This window comes from Gastrolobium bilobum, unplaced genomic scaffold (genome assembly GCF_033153095.1).
Source record: "Gastrolobium bilobum isolate Gb01-03AN ecotype WA unplaced genomic scaffold, APGP_CSIRO_Gbil_v1 utg2164, whole genome shotgun sequence".
NCBI classification, from domain to species: domain Eukaryota; kingdom Viridiplantae; phylum Streptophyta; class Magnoliopsida; order Fabales; family Fabaceae; genus Gastrolobium; species Gastrolobium bilobum.
This window is the reverse complement of record NW_026898827.1, coordinates 350,920-369,076: the sequence shown is the minus strand read 5'-3', so window position 1 is coordinate 369,076 and position 18,157 is coordinate 350,920. Positions and strand designations below refer to the sequence as shown.

The 18,157-nt window shown below is 35.4% G+C and overlaps 1 protein-coding gene across 1 annotated transcript; it reads right to left on the bottom strand.

The window, feature by feature from the left end:
- Positions 1–4,462: 4,462 nt before the first annotated feature.
- On the bottom strand, positions 4,463–17,486 carry LOC133284452 (serine/threonine-protein kinase ATR). The gene is made up of 13 exons (XM_061481465.1): positions 17,015–17,486; positions 16,666–16,958; positions 16,425–16,549; positions 16,019–16,163; positions 15,315–15,884; positions 15,162–15,237; positions 13,953–14,268; positions 12,115–13,368; positions 8,239–11,623; positions 7,564–8,133; positions 6,111–6,734; positions 5,414–5,608; positions 4,463–5,152 (listed from the first exon to the last, which is right to left on the bottom strand). The coding sequence occupies exons 1-13, from the start codon at positions 17,484–17,486 to the stop codon at positions 4,985–4,987; spliced, it is 8,193 nt and encodes a 2,730-aa protein (XP_061337449.1). The 3' UTR covers positions 4,463–4,984.
- Between the last annotated feature and the right edge of the window lie 671 nt (positions 17,487–18,157).

The following is an 18,157-nucleotide window of genomic DNA, read 5'->3' as shown; positions in this document are numbered from 1 at the left end:
TGTAAGCTTTTATCACCAAAACGGTCATGCATCTTATAAAGAATCAAACATAAAAAGTTTAAGATGGAAAATGTTATACTTATTATCTATTTTCTTACTATCAAATTTTAATCGTTGATTTCCGTTAATTTAACGATTGTAATTTATTGCAAATTAATAATTAATTAATAAGTATGAAACTATAAATTACAACCGTTAGATTAACAAAAATCAACGGTTAAGATTTGGTAATAACATATAATAAGAAAAACATGTAGTAAGTATAACTTCTCCCCCGTTCAAATTATATTAGTACTATTTTTCGATTGTCTGAGTAAAACTCATTCCAGTTGAAACGATAATTTTGTTTGAATAATCTACATAAATGATATGTTGACTAATTAATTTTGATAAAAAAATATTTTGAGTAGGAATTCGCTTATCTCAAAAGTAAGTCTTATGATATCTATATATTGTATAATATTATTTTATGGACGTTGAGTTTTATCAGTTCAATTATTAAATTAAATGTCCTCATTAAATTTACAAAATCTCGTACAATTTAAAAATGAGGTAGTTATAACTTTTTTTTTTACAACCTCTTACAACCATATCTTAACACCGTTGATTTCTGTCAATCAACGGTTATCATATTGTGAATTAATAATTAATTAATGAGTTTAATTTACGAAAATCATAACCGTTGATTAGCGAAAATCAACGGTGTTAAGATATGGTTGTAAGAGGTTGTAAAAAAAAAGTTGTAAATATAACTTACCTCTTTAAAAATTAGTTAATATATATAGTTAATACTTCATCACAAAACTTTACTTTAACATATATTTTTTAAAATACAAGTAAATGTAAATTATAAAATTACATACATACAAATGTCTAATTTATCTAAATTAAAATTCATGATCATTAAAATAACATTACATGATTTAACAGTTAAATTTGTGAAATTCTTTATTATTAAAAGTTATAACCGTACCAATGGGGTTGGCTCAAGTGGTAGGGTACTTGGGGTTCGCTTAAGCAAGGACTCGAGTTCAAGACATTGTGTATGCAGAAAATCTTCGCTGGAAGACTCACCTGCCAATGCTAAGTAATCTACCCAGAGCGGACATAGTCGAGAAGCTCCGGAAACCAGTGAAGCAATAAAATAAAAAATTATAACCGTTACAAAGTATGAAACAGTCCTAAAAATATGAAGAGAGCACCTTCTGCCCAAGTTTTCAAAAGAAAAAGCATAAAAACAGATCCAACAGTTTTGGCTGTGGATAATGGGAAAGCGGGTATAGCCTCTTTAGGAGATTTGGAAGAGGTGCATTTTAACAAGGCAACGGCGTTAAATATCTTTGAGATAGTTATAAAAGGGATGGATGGGATATCATCCCTTTAATCATCCGAGTTAGCAAAATTTGATTGTGGAGACAGGAAAAAGAGAGAGTACTGAGTACAGTGAGTACGTAATAAAAGTAAATGCGAAACCAATTGCAAGCAGTGAAAGCGAACTGAGATAGAGAAGTTGGGACACGATCGATGAGAAACCAATTACCATTCTAAGAAAAGAAATAAGATATTAATTGCATGCGGTTTGCATGTTTTCACTCAACCTCCTATTTGTACTCTGACTAGTGACCACTCTCATTCAGGATGATAGCTACATACATAGGTGTATCACTTCCTCCATACTTGCTATCAATAAACGAAGAAACTTAAAAATAATGCATCACGAATATATGTATATATATGTATATATATCAGAAGAGAGTACAGAATTTTAATGCGTTTTAAACTCACTCTCAAGCTTGGGCATGTCATCTGTAGAGTCGGACATGACTCTCGTGGAAGGTTACCGATCTCGTGCTGCCTTCTATTTATTTATGGGAAAATCTCAAAATTCTTGGCGATGATGCATGATCACCAACTTAATTTTTCATTCAACCTGCTGCTGGGAGTAAAACCTACATATATACAAGTAGTTGATCAACTTTTCATGGACCCCATGCGTTTAGAATATTACCAAGAGGAAGTTTCTTTATACTTTTCGTACAGCTTCTAATTACTTTCTTGAGACAGAGTCAGTCTTTTTTAAAGTTTTAACTCTTTGAGCTTATTTATTAAACTAATCTTGACACGAAATTTAATTATATTTAAAACTCTTGATCCCTTCTCCTCTCTTTAAATATGTATTTGATAGAAATCAAATCCAGACAGATTTTCTTTCCACTACTTAGGGGTGTATTGAATTAGGATTTTAAAAGACTTTTTTTTTTAGATAAAAAATATTATAGATTTTAAAAGACTATTTAGAATTGGAAAGACTTTTAAAAAAATTTAAAAGAATTTTTTTACAATCAAAATTTCATAAAATTGAATTTTAAAGAATTTTAATATAATTTATAAGATTTGAAAGGACAATAAGGATTATAAAATTTTAACAAATCATATGAATTTTTAACAAATATTCAAAATTACAAGAGTCAATAAAAAAATAACAAAGAAATGCAATGATATTAATAAAAAAAAGTAAAACCTAATATAATTTTCTCAATCAGTAAAACATAATATAATTTTTAACAAACATTCAAAATTTCTAAGCAACAGCTCTCCACATATCTAAAGTTATACTAGTCTCCACGCATTAGCATTTTCTCATTCGTGCTCTTAGGTTTGACCAATAGATTGAAATAATCTTCTTCATTTGGTATCAGAGTTATGCATATATGATTATAAAATCAAATTTTTTATTTATTAAAATAATTCTAAATTTGCATATAAAACCTAAAGTTCATGATAAAATTTTGTTTGAAACTTTTTGCAATTGATCTTGAAAATCTTGGGGGTTTTGTTCTACGTGATGAGAGTTTTCTAACCGTATATCATATGCATATTTTCATTTAGTATTCTAAGAAAATTTCGAATATAAATTTTTGGATTTTATTTCATCAAAATTCATAAAATTTCTTAAATTATTTTCTATCGATACATTGAAACCTTAAATTTCTTTGAGGTTTTTGAAAAATCAGTTTTTAGTTATCTATTGACACAAAAATTGTTTGAAATCGTTTCTAATAGCGAAGAAATTCCGTTCATGAATGTATTGTTACGAAATATAAGGTTCATATTATGAAAGTTTCAATCTTTCTTTAAATTGATATCTTTTCATTGATGTAAAATGAAAATTGATTTGAGGATTTTAGTTCCCCCTCTTATTTTTCCACTGTTTTATGTTATTCTTAATACAAAAATCACACATTTTTGTATTAAGAAAAATCGCGACTCGTAACTTGGAAAATCATTTTTTAAACTTTCAAAAGCTCCAAAAAATTGTTAAAAAATATGTTATTTTCGAGATGGATTATATTAGAATATTGTTGGTTTATTATTTTTGGGATGTTTTGCGATGAAAATTGCTCAAAAATCTACTATTTTTGAACTTTGACAAAGCTCCCATGGCGGAACTCTGGTCAACCCGCCAAAGAAAGAAGAAGACACTGCAATAGAAAAATCTCAAGAAATCCTAGGATTGTGTGAGATTGTGAGAAAGACATGTTATTTATATTTTTCCCTAAAAAGTCTCTTGAAATCCACACACTAGAATATCCATTAAAATCGTCATATTTTTGATACCACAATATTGTTTTTACTTTGTTTAAAATTCTGATTGAATACCAACAAATTTGGGCATACTCTAAAATAATTTTTTAAAATCTTAACCGAATACCACATGACATTTTTCAATCCTTTAAAATTCTAATTGAATACCAACAGATTTTTTGTCCAAAAATAATCATTAAAATCTTAATCTAATATACCTCCTTAATCCGTATTGCCAATTGAGTTACATCTGAGCAATTGAAAGATTACCCCATAACTTTTGATTGAGTGCTATTTGAGTAGAGCATATTCTAAACTCCTATTCATAACCAAGTATCGCACGGACGAATTTTGCTCTTTTTGCTTTTCCAGCATGCTATTATATACTTTTTCCTTTATTTTTGTTCGAATTTTGCTCGTAATTCTTTTCCAGCAAGTTGTCATGGGTTTAGTGTTTTTATTTCTCGTATTACTGAAGATAAATTTATCTCTTATATACACAAGTGTGTTGGTCCCATTTTTTCTCCTTTCACCTTTTTTCACGTGAGCCCCACACTTCTACTTTTGGGGAAAATGTTTATCATTTTAAATGACATAAAGTTATGTCATTTTAAGATAGAGATAGACACAAGAAAATATTTTTTTATTTAAAATTTAAATTAAAAAAAAAATCACTCACTTTCTCTCCCATGATTTCCATTCCTTGTGTCTATCTCTCTTATAAAATGACATAACTTGTGTTATTTAAAATGACAAACACCAAACCCCTTTACACATAGGAGATAAATTTATGTCCTACAATACAAAAAACAATAAACTCAGTTGTTATATACTTTCTCTTTTCTATTTTTGGTAACAAAAATAAATATATGACAGGAGCAAAAATATTAACTGACATTCATATGCAATGGAGTAATTATATATGGAGATACGGAGTTTTGTGCCCTCATGTAAGAAGGAACATGTCCGGAATTACCCTAATAAAGAAAATACAAACAGAACACTGCTTCCAACTCCAAGCATGCTTGTATGGGATGGATCCCTGTTAAGCAGAGAAGGCACAGTTGCAACCATGTAGCGTGAAGCTCCATTCAGTCGCGTCCTTGCCCAACCCCATGATGAGGTGAAATCTCTGCTTCCCAAAGTTTGCCTAATCAAGTCGTGTACATTTGGAAGCACCTAAATGCTATTTTGTTCATTCAGTTGTGAGAGATGGCCCCATAGTACACGGCTCCCTTTACCAAAATTCCAGTCCTTGATCTGCTTGCTGGTTGAATCTCTAGATCACTCCGCTCTGTACACAACCACAGATTCAAGAGTTAAACTGACGGAGGAAATGAAACTAATGACATCGTACGTGTCTGAATTATTATGAGAAGATCTTCTCAACCCGTCTTCTTCAAAACCAAGGCATCCACCATATATACATTTTTCCAAGATTCTTATGAGAGACTGCTTCAGCAATTAGTCTGCGAGCTTGACCTTCTACAGCAAGAGGCAATGACGGAGCAGCTCCAACACCAACCACCACTCCTTCTAACCTTGCCTCAATATTATTAATGGCTCGCTGATAAAATCCATAAAAAAATAATTATTATAAATTGCACTGTTCTTTTGCAAACCATGACCAAGAAAATAGGAAACGATTATCTACTTAAATGAATACAAAATAAGAAAAAGGCATATATATTGAATTTTTTTTTAAATATTTTAATCTAAATTATCCCCAAAAAATAAAGAACAAAAAGTCACTTTTACGATGCAGCTAATAAAGATAGAGCCCAAACTTGTGACACTTACACTACTAAAACAAAACTGAATACCAAACCTGTGCATGTGGATTCTGAACTTCTACACCACTGGACTTGTGAGATTTTGTCCATTCCACAAGAGGATCATGGATGAAAGTTTCAAGCACGCTCATAAGAGTCTCCCTGTGCGTCCTCAGTACAGAAAGTGTAATTTCACAAACCCGCAAGAAGACACCTTCATACCCAGTGATGCCTAAGCCATCAATCATGTTCTGTAGGTTTTATTGCAGAATCCACAAGAACCAAGATGCCAGCATTCGTTCATACAAATGAGCGTCAAAAATAATAAGCATCAAGTGTTTTAATGGATCATGAAGTATACAAAAAGTATTATCTTAATCAACAACATCACATTTATCCAAAACTAGGTAGGATGATAACCCATATAAAAGCAAGAAGAGATTAAGAAAAAATTATAAATATAATAAAAAATTGAAAAAAAAAATTAATGTTTTTTTTTTTGGTAGTTAAATTAATGGTTTTTAATTTACAGAGAGATATACCTTCATATTACATTTAAAAAAATTAAAAAGTGATGAAAATTGTTTCCGTATTACATACTTTCAAAATATAGCTAGCGAACAATCTGTAATAGCTTGGAGAAATAAGATATACACTAATTATTGCCAATGGTATCTGAGTCTCATCTGAAGAAAAAGAATAAAATTGTATATGCTGGAATCGCAAATATTTCCAATTATGTGCTTCTCTTACCTGGGTTAGCCTAAAAGGAACAAGCTCGGGCTTCTCCAACTGCAAGCCCTTATCAAATAAGCAACTGAAATCAACATGAACACAATCACCGCTGGTAGAATCAAAAAGAATATTTTCGCCATGCCGGTCACCCAGTCCAACAATATGACCAACCATGGACCAAACTGCAGTCGTGTGAGCATAAGCAACACGGGCCCTGAACCATGCAGCAGGCTCAGAAAATGTTGTCAAGAACCATTTGTGGAAAACGGGAGGAAACATTGGAAGGATTTTGTTCTTTAGCATCTCATCCTCTGGCATTTTACCTTGACATTGATCATAAATTCGTTTAATTTGAGGATTAGTTTTCTGTCTATCAAATTTTCCACAAGTAATATAGATGTCTTGAAGAATTTGTCGAAGTCCGCGAGTGTGGGGCACCCACTCTACCATGCCACAGTCCTCTGTTAGAGGAATCACAGCAAATGTGCGAATATAGAGCTTCCTTCGACGACTTTCAGGATATTTGGATAGCAATCGGTTAATCATTGCAGTAAACTCCATCATGCGGGCATCTTTGCGGAGATCATCCTTGGGTTTGCAAAGAAAAGGGTGCTCAAGGCCATCACTGCCAAGTAGAATGATCTGAAATACAAAGGCATTTATTAAAAAAAGATGGTGCATACAACATAGCTTAGCATAGATTATCCAAATAGTCTAACACGACAACAGACAACAATGGCATTCAGCTGGGTTCTACTGAAAACAAGTTTTTAGAACTACCCAGCATCTTTAGCAAATATTGTTTAATATGAAAAACTGATCACTCCATTAAGTCCAAAAAGGTCTGGGGGTCAGAATCAGCACTTTGATCTTTGCAAAGAGTTTGTAATATACGGCCACATTCATTTTATGGGATATCGTGTTTGGTATTGTGATCAATGGTTGTAATGTAACCCCTCAAAAAACTGATTCTCTTTTTCTGAAAGTTGAGTACTTCTATAGCCATGCATCATCCTAATCCATACAGCTCTTATCTCCAGCCACTCTTCCCTAATCAGAGACCACCTAATGCTGGTAGCAGGCCACATCCTCACTAGGGCCTAATTGACCCATCATGTTGGCCACTACCATAATAATCCTTCCTAATGGAATGTATTATCCTCTCTGATCATATATTCATTCTTCCATGAAATTTGTAAAACTTAAGGATAAATGCATGCATTAGGAGATCATTCCCTCCAATCATTAATTTACAATTGATGCTATGTAAATGATGTAATATATAATAAGCAGTACCAATAATGTCGTTTGATCTTATGAGTTATGATGCCTTCTCAATTAAAATTATATGGAAACCAAAAACAATGTTATTCCACACCATCGTGCAAACAAAGTGAACTGCCTACTCTTGAATCAAAAAAAAAAAAAAAACAGATTAAGGCATCTGTGAGGGAGAAAACCATTAACATACTTTCTTAGGCCGCTGAAGAGACGAAAGAATTTCAGCCTCATCAGCAATGCCTGATATAGTAGGAAGATCTGTGGCAGAAAAGATATTAGACATATGTGAATCACCCAGATTCCCATCATATGTTGGCAGATTAACAGTAAGAGATTGTTGAATTGGCATTATAATTCCCAGGGGCATCATCCTCTTAAGAGCACTAAATTCAGTTGAGATATTAATTGTCCTTGCTCTTGACTGACCAGCATGGAAGCACAACTTGATTAGATGATCAATCAGGCTAGCAAATTGAACAAACAAATTGTTCTCGTTACTTCCCAGGCTGAAACCTTTACGTGCAGCTTGTATGATTTCAGCTGCTGCTTCCCGCCTTGAAGGAACAGTGGATTTTGAAACTGCAGCCATAATCCATAGGCCCTGTTGTGGATACTGGCGGAGAACAGAGGTGATGATAAGTTTGACCAGTCGAACAATTTCTTCATTCTGGTGGCAAATTCTTGAAACCAATTGAGGCAGCACTGTCAACCAATGGTACGTTGGTAAATCCTTCAAACAGCCTCTCATAATACTCATTACCTACCAAAGTAAAAGACAAGAAAGCAAATAGTACAAGTGCAAAAGAAAAAATTCCCTGCATTGAAGACAAAGAAAACATACGAGAGAAGAAAGTTCTCTACCAACCTTCCCGTGTACATTCTTTAGGTCCTTGTTTGATGAACCACTTCTTTGATACATGCTCCCAAAGTCAAACCACAGGGTTAATAACCTTGGAAGTGCCTGAAATAGATTCTTGTGTCCCCTGTGAAGTCCCTTTGCATAGAATAACAGCACATCGGGAACATAGGACCACCAACGCCGCTCACCATTCAAGTTTGAAGAGCCAACAGCAGTTGCTGAAGAAACCAGTCTAGGACCAAGTTCAAAATTCTCCTCCTGGCGTTTCCTGGCATCACCAAGCACTTCATCACAATACTTGGCCATATAGAAGTATCCTTTCTCCCATTTGGGCTGCAGTTCCCTCACCCTGGTATAAAGACTTATTACATCTTCCTTCTGTTTCTGCCCAGTGTAATGAGTCCACCTGGAGTACAGAAGAAGCGTCTTTGCAATATCTATGTTCTCATTCAGAGCTTGACTTTCACAAACAATGGGCACAGGGTTAAGTGGTACGAGGGAAAGGCTAGTAATAGATGATATTGCAGCAGAGCCTAAAACCTCAACAGGCATGTTCAGGAGAGATTGTTGCAACACTGCAATGGCACCATCAGACCGCCTGGTGCTCCAGAGCAGTTTTGCTTTTTCCAAATGGACATTAGGTGCACCAGAGGCCTGAGCTTCTAAAATTGCTCTGTTGGCCGTTTCATTATGACCAGCCAAGCGACATAGCTTTGAATATTGAAGCCAGCAATTGCCAACTTGAGCACCAAGACCACTTGCACCAAAAACCAGTCTCCTGAAAGCCAAGAGTGGCTCCCTAGCCCAGAGTGATGACTGTGTAAACCTGAGTCGATTTTCCCAGTTGTCCACTAATTTAGAGAAAGCTAGATCACCTAAGTGAAATGATTTCTCTAAGAAAGAGTCATTACCCAGAAGAGAATGGAAGTCCTCCAATTCCCGTAGAAAGTGAAGCTTTACAACAAATGGGTAGGCCCGCATGTAAGAATCCATTCCTGCAGCCGCAAGGGGAGCAATTAGTGACTGCTTCGATAAAGCAATTTTCTCTGCAACTGAGAAGTGGTCCCTCTTCATCATTGCCTGGAGAATCTTCGCAACATTCAAGTCAAATGAAGCATTACTTTCAGAGCTACTACAAACTAAACCTTCTTCTTCAGCTCCACTAAGGTACTCATCCATCAAATCCCACCTACCAAGCCTCCAGGCTGCCTGCACACCTTGCATGCACCATGCTTTCTTGTACTTAGGAATCCTAGAAATTAAACCATCAACATGAGTGGCCATGGCCTGAAGGTGGCACATGTTTAGCAAACAATTAAGAACATCTGAATGCCTCTGAACTGAGGTTGGCTCCATCTGCAAAGCTTGTTCACAGGAAGTTAAAACATCAGCCCAATTCCCAGCCTTTTTGTTCATTAATAGCTGATCCTGTAACCTCAAACATTTACTTAAACATGACAAGCCAGATAGTCCATCTGGCTCATCCAAACAGCTGTATATTTGCATAAGATGGGAAACATCTTCATCCTCAAAGATGCCACTCCTCTCAGCAGCAGGGTTGAAAGCACCTGACTTTTCCCTCACGTAAGACTCAAAGTACATCAAAGACCTTGCATAAGCCTGACACCTAAAGGAAGCCCTAGCAAGAGTCTCCTTTGGAATCGCAGATAGAAGCTCTGAAACATATTTACACTGTATAAGGAGCTGGTCCTGATCTTTCAAAGAATTTGGACTTTGATCCTTCGATTTTTGTTGCTTAGAAACCAATGAGTGAGAAAGGGAAAGAGCAAGCTCTTGTTCAACATCATCCATCCATTGTCCAAGATTATCAAGAAGAGTAAACACCGATTGAATACAAACTTGACTTTGACCCCCGCTGAACCCATTAACTGAAACACCATTGTTCTCTGATGCAGCTGCGTCAAGAACAGATAGGATCTCTTCTGTTATGCTGTGACGTGCCTCCTCAGTACCATTACAGACGGCATTAAGAACCATGTAGGGAAGCAAATATATTGCCGTTTGCATATCATGGCGTACAATACCTCGACAAGCATTAAAGATGCTTGCACGAGATCCAGTAGCATGCACAGTCAGTTTTCTTATCCAAAAGAATATCCATCTTCTAAATGACATTGATGGGCGGTAAATAGGGCCAGTAGATGTTGAATCAGCCACTTTAGGAAGCTGAAACCTAGATGTTAAGCATGGGGCTATTATCTCCTTCACATAATTAGAGAATCGATCCCATAATTTCTGGCCCCTATTATTCATCCCATTACTACCATTAGTACTCTTAATCTCAGATGCAACATCTTTGCAATTATCTTCATCATTCTGTGCCTGTGATGTTGAAGTTGAAGCATTCCCATCCAGTGATGCCTCACAACCAGCAAACTTTAGCAGCTCCTGTATAGCCAACGCAGCAGAGTCTTGAATAACAGTATCAGGTGCGGATCTAAATGCCCGAGCTAGATGTTTGTGGATCAGCTCAAATATGAGGTCATCATCAGAGCATTGAATTTTGAAACGTTGACATGAAAAACCTTTTACTTTAGCAGGGTCAACGGCACCAAGGGCTCCAAGACAATCAGCACAGACTAACTTCAACCGCTGCCCAACTGTGGTCCTTGATTCTTCTGCACATCCTCTTAATAATGATGTGATCAAAGAACTCGAGACATCCAAATCTGAACCAGCTTCAGCAGTTATTAGAGCTGTAACATCCTTCCATCTCAAGTTCAGAAGCTTGCGAAGCTCACATACTACCATGTACCTCACATTTAAATTCTCATGATTTAAACCATCAACTACATCTCGCAGTTGATCCTTCAAAGTCATTGACCCACGAGCACCCTCAATTGCTTTGTTCACTTCAGTCAAAGCAGGTATGCTGGGCAGCGGGGGGAACTCACATATATGCTGGTTTAGGATAACCCTGTTCTTAAAAACAAGTTCTTCTAAAATTTTTACCACTTGGTGCAAATGTGTTGAGGGATTTTCTTTGTCTCTCTCCAAAAAGGGGAGAAGGGAAGCAAAAACTTGAGAAATTATATGTTTAATGCTAGATGGCGATACTTCAGCCAATTGCTTTATGAAAAAATACAAGACAGACAGACCATCCTTTTGCAGTGATTTTTTATCTATGGCATGCATGAGAAGAACCATCAATTTAGGCACATAAGTATTAAGATGAGAACCCATCATTCTAATCAGCATCTCTATACGGTTCAATGCTTGTCTCTGAAGCACAAAATCATCAGCATGAAGCATTTTTCTGTCTATACTGTTAAGAAGGTGAACAAAATGATTCCTCAAAAAACCTGGAAGATCTTCCCCGCCAGTGAGAACTTTAGCAATGCCTTTAATCATCTGAGGCACTCTTGCTAATCTGTCAACAGATAGAAGAACAATCAGTAAAGGACACATAAAATTCATGTACTCTTAATCAATGCCGAACCCAAGATTTTTTATGATGGGTGTCCCAAAATAAATGATATTATATTATAAATAAAAATACTCAGCAATACAATATGGACCTAACACTATAAGTTTGAAAGAATTTTATTACAGAAATCAAAATCACTTCACTTAACTCTTGCTCTACGTTTTTTTATATTGTTAATGTTAATCTCTTCTATAATTGAACCTTTGCTAAAAAACACAAAACAATATCCTTTTCAATGTATTCAATCAAAGAATCATCAAGAAATTGGTCTTTCATTCTATTCCGAAGTCTGTTCTTGATTAAGTTTCCAAGACAAATGCATATAAATTCCAAATATTAATATCCCGGTTTGAAAATTTCCAAGCACGACATAATTGACAAATTCCATCTAGGAAACAGATTAAAATCAAGTTTCAGAAATCCACTCAAGTTACCTTCTATTTGTCTCATCTGAGTCACCACCATCTGTAAAGCATACAAGTTCATCTAGAAGATCTGGTAATGCAGCTGCAAATATTTCCTGCTTGTCAGAACCAATCTGCGCATGGTAAAACTGCACAGCAGAAAGTAACTGTCGGTCATCTGTTTGATGAAGAGCAAAAGCAAGCACTTTTGGCAGCCAGTTAATTATCAGAGACACCATATCAGTGTTCAAACACTTGGCCAACTCATATAAGGTGTCAACTGCTTGACTATTATCCTGCTGAGACACCACAAGCTTTGGGAGAACAAATGGAATCATTTTCTTGACAAGTTCTCCAGTCTCAACACCAAAAGCAGCTTCTGCGAACTCCCTAACTAAGACTGGGCGGCTGGCAAGTCTCTCACAGAGATAATCATATAGTTCATTACGAATATGAGCACCTTTAGAAAGAATTAGCTCCAGACCTCCTTTAAGATGGAAATAACAAGATTTGTGAATTAACCTTGATGCATTCATTCTTACAGTCACATGTATGCTATCAAGCTGATCAACCAACAGTATAAGAGAACATAAGAACAGTTTGCTATCTATATCAACAGCAACCATTATTTCTGCTGCACATTCCATTATACTCTCTAATATATGTGGACTATCAGCTACTGTCATGGCATGTTTAATTGTATCCAATAATTTTTGCTCCTTACATTTGTCAGTTTCTCCAGCAAAAATTAAACCAAAAACATGATCATCCACAAAGGAACTAATCTGACTGCAAAATGCTTCTCTTAATTCTTTGCTCCTGCTAGTCAGAAGAAATTCTACACATTTTATCCACTCAAATCTTGTTTTGAGCAGAATATCAGAGTCTCCATGACCAAGGATCCGATGAATAACTCTCACACAGGAAATTTGGACATCTGATGACTCATCAAAAATAAGTTCAAAAAATAAAGACTGCAATTGAATGAAATTACATTCCAAACTAACATCTGCATCTGCTCCATGCATATCACATCGATGAATGATTAGAGGTTGCTGCTCATCATGATTACAAATAAAATTTCTGTCACACTTTGAACAGCTGAAACCTTGCAGTAAATTATCTACCGTCCAACATTTTCTTCCACTCTTATCGTTTAGAAATAATTTGCATGCATTTATATGTACACTAGATACAGCTCTTCTGCATCCATAAAGGCATGACAATAGGCCAAGAGAAATGGGAACAAACTTCTTGACCTTCTCATTATCTCTCTTTAAGTACCTGCGTATTGGATGGGTAAAAGTAAACAACCATAAGATACAACTTTTATCCATGCACTTCGATCAATGTGATGGGCAAATCAAACAAACAAACAAATACACGATGGCCAAAAAACTGCTTAAGAACAAGGAACAGCTGTGATTAATTTGGATCCGGGAACATTGTTGAAAACCAAATCAAACATTCTTGTTAAAAATATGAAATATAAAAGGGACAACTCACTTAAAGGAATAAGATTTTACCATTTGAACTATCATGGATCATAAATTGAATCCAACTGGACTAAATAACATTGAAAAGCAAGTTCCATATATATGTGTGTGATAATTTTTGAAACATCTTGAGAAGCATGTTTACTTTTCAGAAAATCCATCCTAGGATATAGAACCAACAGTTCAAAAGAAAGAGAAATATTCAAGCATGGATATATTCTTTTAATCAGCTCATGCAATTCAGACTGTGAAACTAATAAATGGGGAACTTCATGTTAATCATACGCCTATATTCGAACTAACCAATTGGGAAGTCTGAACAAACATGTTATTTAATTCATGTATGAGAAAACATCTAAACAGGTTACTTACTCCATCCTTTTAAAGACAGGAGATAATACATCGAGACCAGACCACAAAACCATCACTGGCATAGAAATGGCAGCTTCAGTTCTGACTTCATCAGCTTCATCATGAAGACCCAAATCTAAAACTTCAAGAACAGCTTCGCTGTTCAAGCTTGGGCCTAGCTTGGATACTACTTGAAGAGAAAGGCATTTCGCTTTCCATGGACAATGATTATCAATACCAAGAAGCGTATGAGTCCAGGGAAGTTTAAGCACTAAAAGCATAAGGTTTGCATGGTAATTCTCATCTTGCAATGGGTTGTTCTCTTTGAAAGAGGCACCTGATTGAGTAGTCACAAGCGATAAAGTCAGAAGCACGAAATAGCAGACACCACAAACATGAAGTACAAGTAAATTAATATAGAGAAAAATCACCGGGTTTTGTTGCTTATCATCATTCTAAACTCCTAGAAGAACCTAACATTCAACCCTCGCCTAATATACAGAAAGGAAAGAAGAGAGGATTGTGCCAAAAACCTAGAATGCTACTAGCAACAAGATATTTAGAAATCAAACAATATTTGAAAAGAGCCATAATTGGCAATGGAAGACTTAGCCTCTCAATATTAACATACACAATGGATAAGAACTACATATGCGATATATTATTTGAAACAACAAGCTACTCTATTTCCAAATCGTTATGGTTTTCTGTTGAATAAATTAGTGACATTAGGTGAGCAAGGCTAATGAGGACTGCTTGTTTATCAAAAACTATACCATCCGAAATTCACGGAATCCAATTTCTACCATTAATAGAATGGTTAGAATGCCAACAGTCATTATAATTCAGTCACCATAAAAAATAGGGAAAAATGTTTCTGCAGTTAATGCAGATAAGTTATCTGCATTTATTCCCAAAACGACATCGTTTTGGTATTGAAATCTTAAAAAATTATAAATATAAAAACTATTATAACCCTGAAATAAATTAAAATTACAAAAACACCATGATTTCCGCCCAAAACGACGTCGTATTGGGCTTACTGCAGATAACTTATCTGCAGTAACTGCAGAAAAAACGAACCCTAAAAAATAATAATAATAATAATAATAATAATAATAATTCAGAGGTAAAGTAATGTAATTACCTAGAATGAAGAATAACTTTTTATCATTAGAAAAAAGTAGAAGTTAATTGACGGTATCAATGAAGTTAAAGTCCAAAGCTTACTTCGTGAAAGCAATACACTGTGAATTCCTTCCAGGTAGGTGGAAACATCTACAGTAATCGAATTTCCTTGTTTTCCCTATAAAAACAGACAACTTAGTTTATTGAAAAAGAAACAAATTATACAACAGGAATTTGCAACTGTAGCCTACCTACCTGTTCAGCTATCCAAGGAAGCCATGCAAGCATCTGCTGGAAGATTCTGAGAGACAGATCGGTCTCTGGATAAATAGAGAAGGCAATGCACAGCATGCTAAGTGCAGATAAAGCAATATCTGGTCTTAAATAACCAGGTCTGATAGTAGGAGCATTTAATGATTGAACAAATGAAAGAAGAGACTTATTCATATGGTTAGCATAATCTTCTACTCTTTGGCAAGCAACTATACAACTATATTTGCATTCCATCTCAAGACTGGCATCTGCAACAACAGTTTCTTCATTTAATTTTTGCCTCTTGATCTTCAAATTATCCATATCCTGAATAGGCCTCTTTTGGCCAAGCCTCAAGCTTTCAATTGACGTATCTTCATATGCCAAAGTCTTCTTGTTTCCTTGGATTCCCCCAACAAGACACGGACCAAGAGTAGAAAGAGCTACCTGAAAGCACTCTATTAAAGGCAAGAATGGTTCTGAATGATAGAGAGCATATATGAGATATTCTGGCTGCCAGATATGAGGGGGGCAAACTTGAGCAATCCGAGCATAGGCACTGCATAGTGCAACCTGAAAAAGAATACTATTAGATCCTCTTGAACAATCCACCGTCTTGAATCTATCAGCTTCCAGAAAAATGAAAAAGATGAATAGATACCTAGTTAACTAAGCTGTTCTAATGAAATACAAGTATCAATATTAACCTTCAGTTCCTGGCTTTTGGTTCTCCACATCGATTGGAGGAATACACTGACTAAATCAGCAGCTGTTAATTTGATAATATCTTCTGGACAGCTAGAGTAGAGTGCATTGAGGCAAATACCCATGGATGAATCATAAGCCATGTTTCTGCAGGTGACCTTCATCTTAATATTGTAAATAAAAAAAATATTTTTATTTACTTACTCTGTCTTGTAAACTTCAACCTTTTTTTTTTTCCAAAAGTCATCTAACTTCAAATATAACGCACAAAAAGTAGCAATTTAATCAAAATTGGAAGCAGACAGAATTCTATAAGAAAATCACCACAGTTACTATTAAATCCCAATCATATGAAAATTAAAAAAATTAAAAAAAAAAAAAAAAAAAAAGCAAGCAATATATTTGAACCTGAAAACAGGAAGCCCCTCCTTGTGAAAATTCAAGATAGTAGATATTGACCGGATTAAATTCTGATAAGGAATGATATCATAGTTTGTCACCGTTGCAATGATGTGTACAAAGTCAAAGCATGCCTTCCAGAAAGAAAGAAATTGTCAGACAATTTGTATATTTTTTTTCTGATAATACAAGTAAAACTTGGCCAAAAAAAACTTGGAATTCCAATTTTTCATGAACCATTAATACGCACCATATGCAGATCGGCATCCCCATAGCATATAAGAGAACATGCGGCAGAGACAAACGATGCATGGATCAATCCTTCAACATGAAGTGTTCCTTCAGTTAGACATTTGCCGAGAAGCTTCAAAATCCAAGTTGCAAAAGGTTGCCATCTGCTTCGACCACTGAGGTCAATCAACAAACCACATCCATCAACAGGTTTGTTCGTTGATGGAAGATCTCCAATTCCAGAAAAGGATTCAGAAAAACACTTGATAGTAGCCTTAGAGTATCCATCGAGTGAAGCCACGTACGAAACATCTGTGAAAGCAATGATCATATATATTACAAACAAGAGAAAGAGAAAGAGAAAGAGCAATTAACGAAGATGATGTTAAGTAAGTAAATAGAACCTTGAATGAGTAAAATGGAATCAACAAAGAACTGTCTGTAAGCATCTCGTGCTCCGGATCGAAGCAATGATAAAAGCGAAGCGAGTGTTTCGAAGAAAACTCCATGACGAGAACGAAAAATAGGTTCTGCGAAGAAAGGGAGTAAGCGAGCGAGGATTGGTAAAATAGCGGAGGGTTTGCCATGGTAAAACACTCGAGGGAAGTTTCTAGCGGTGTGAGAGATGAGCTTAACCACAGCAATCACTTCTCTCTCATTTGCGGAGGAAGAAGGGACCACATAAGCGTGTAGAAGATTCGGAAGAACGTTTCGGAACCTGACCTCCAAAGCGTCGTCGTCTGAGGGAGTAAGAGTGGAAGTGGAAGTGGAAGTTGACGATGATGACGCTATGCGTTCTCGTAGTTCACGCAATAGGCTCGATAGGTTTGCATTTCCCATCCTCTCTTCTTCTCTTTATTTACTTTCTTTCATTCCTTATTTTCTTCCCTCCCAAAATGCTGTCACTGTTACCGTTCAATTTCATTTCTCTCTCTCTCGCTCTCTTTCTTTCTTCCCTCCCTCCCTCCTAATAATGAATCTGTGTGTTTTTCACTGCTTCTTTTATTATGAATGCATAAATGAGAGTGAAATTCTGACTGAAGGAGGAAAAATACTGGACCTTAAAAAACAAAATAAAATAAAATAAAACGGACTTCAAAAAATCCGTGTAGCCTAGTTTGGGCCAAATAACCTCAAAAAGGAGATGAGCAAGCAAAATAAAAAATATATACATGTTTTTTTTAAAAATATTGGATACTTTATATAAAAAAATTACAAGTGAATGTCAGACCTAAAAAAGTTAAGCCTACCAAATGAGCCAACCTCTTATTTATCAGACTCGACATTGCCCTACCTCACTAGCGATTTTGTGATTTTTTAAATTTATGTTGGGTAGGATTGTATAAAACGGAAGACAGATGAGATGACTGTCAAGTAATTTTCCTTTTTTTATTTTTTTTTTAATTCTGCGGTTACTGGTTAATCACACATTGACACAATCCCCTAATATTCCCACTTCGGTGATATTAAGAGACGTTTGGTATAAGGTATTTTTGTAGGATTATGGAAAA

Excerpts from the sequence above, each read along its gene's own strand:
- LOC133284452 (XM_061481465.1), bottom strand. The coding sequence starts at position 17,486 with ATGGGAAATGCAAACCTATCGAGCCTATTGCGTGAACTACGAGAACGC. Across the intron at positions 16,959-17,014 it reads TAACATCATCTTCGTTAATT|ATGTTTCGTACGTGGCTTCA; the intron begins GCTCTTTCTCTT and ends TTGCTTTCACAG. Across the intron at positions 11,624-12,114 it reads TCAGATGAGACAAATAGAAG|ATTAGCAAGAGTGCCTCAGA; the intron begins GTAACTTGAGTG and ends ATCTGTTGACAG.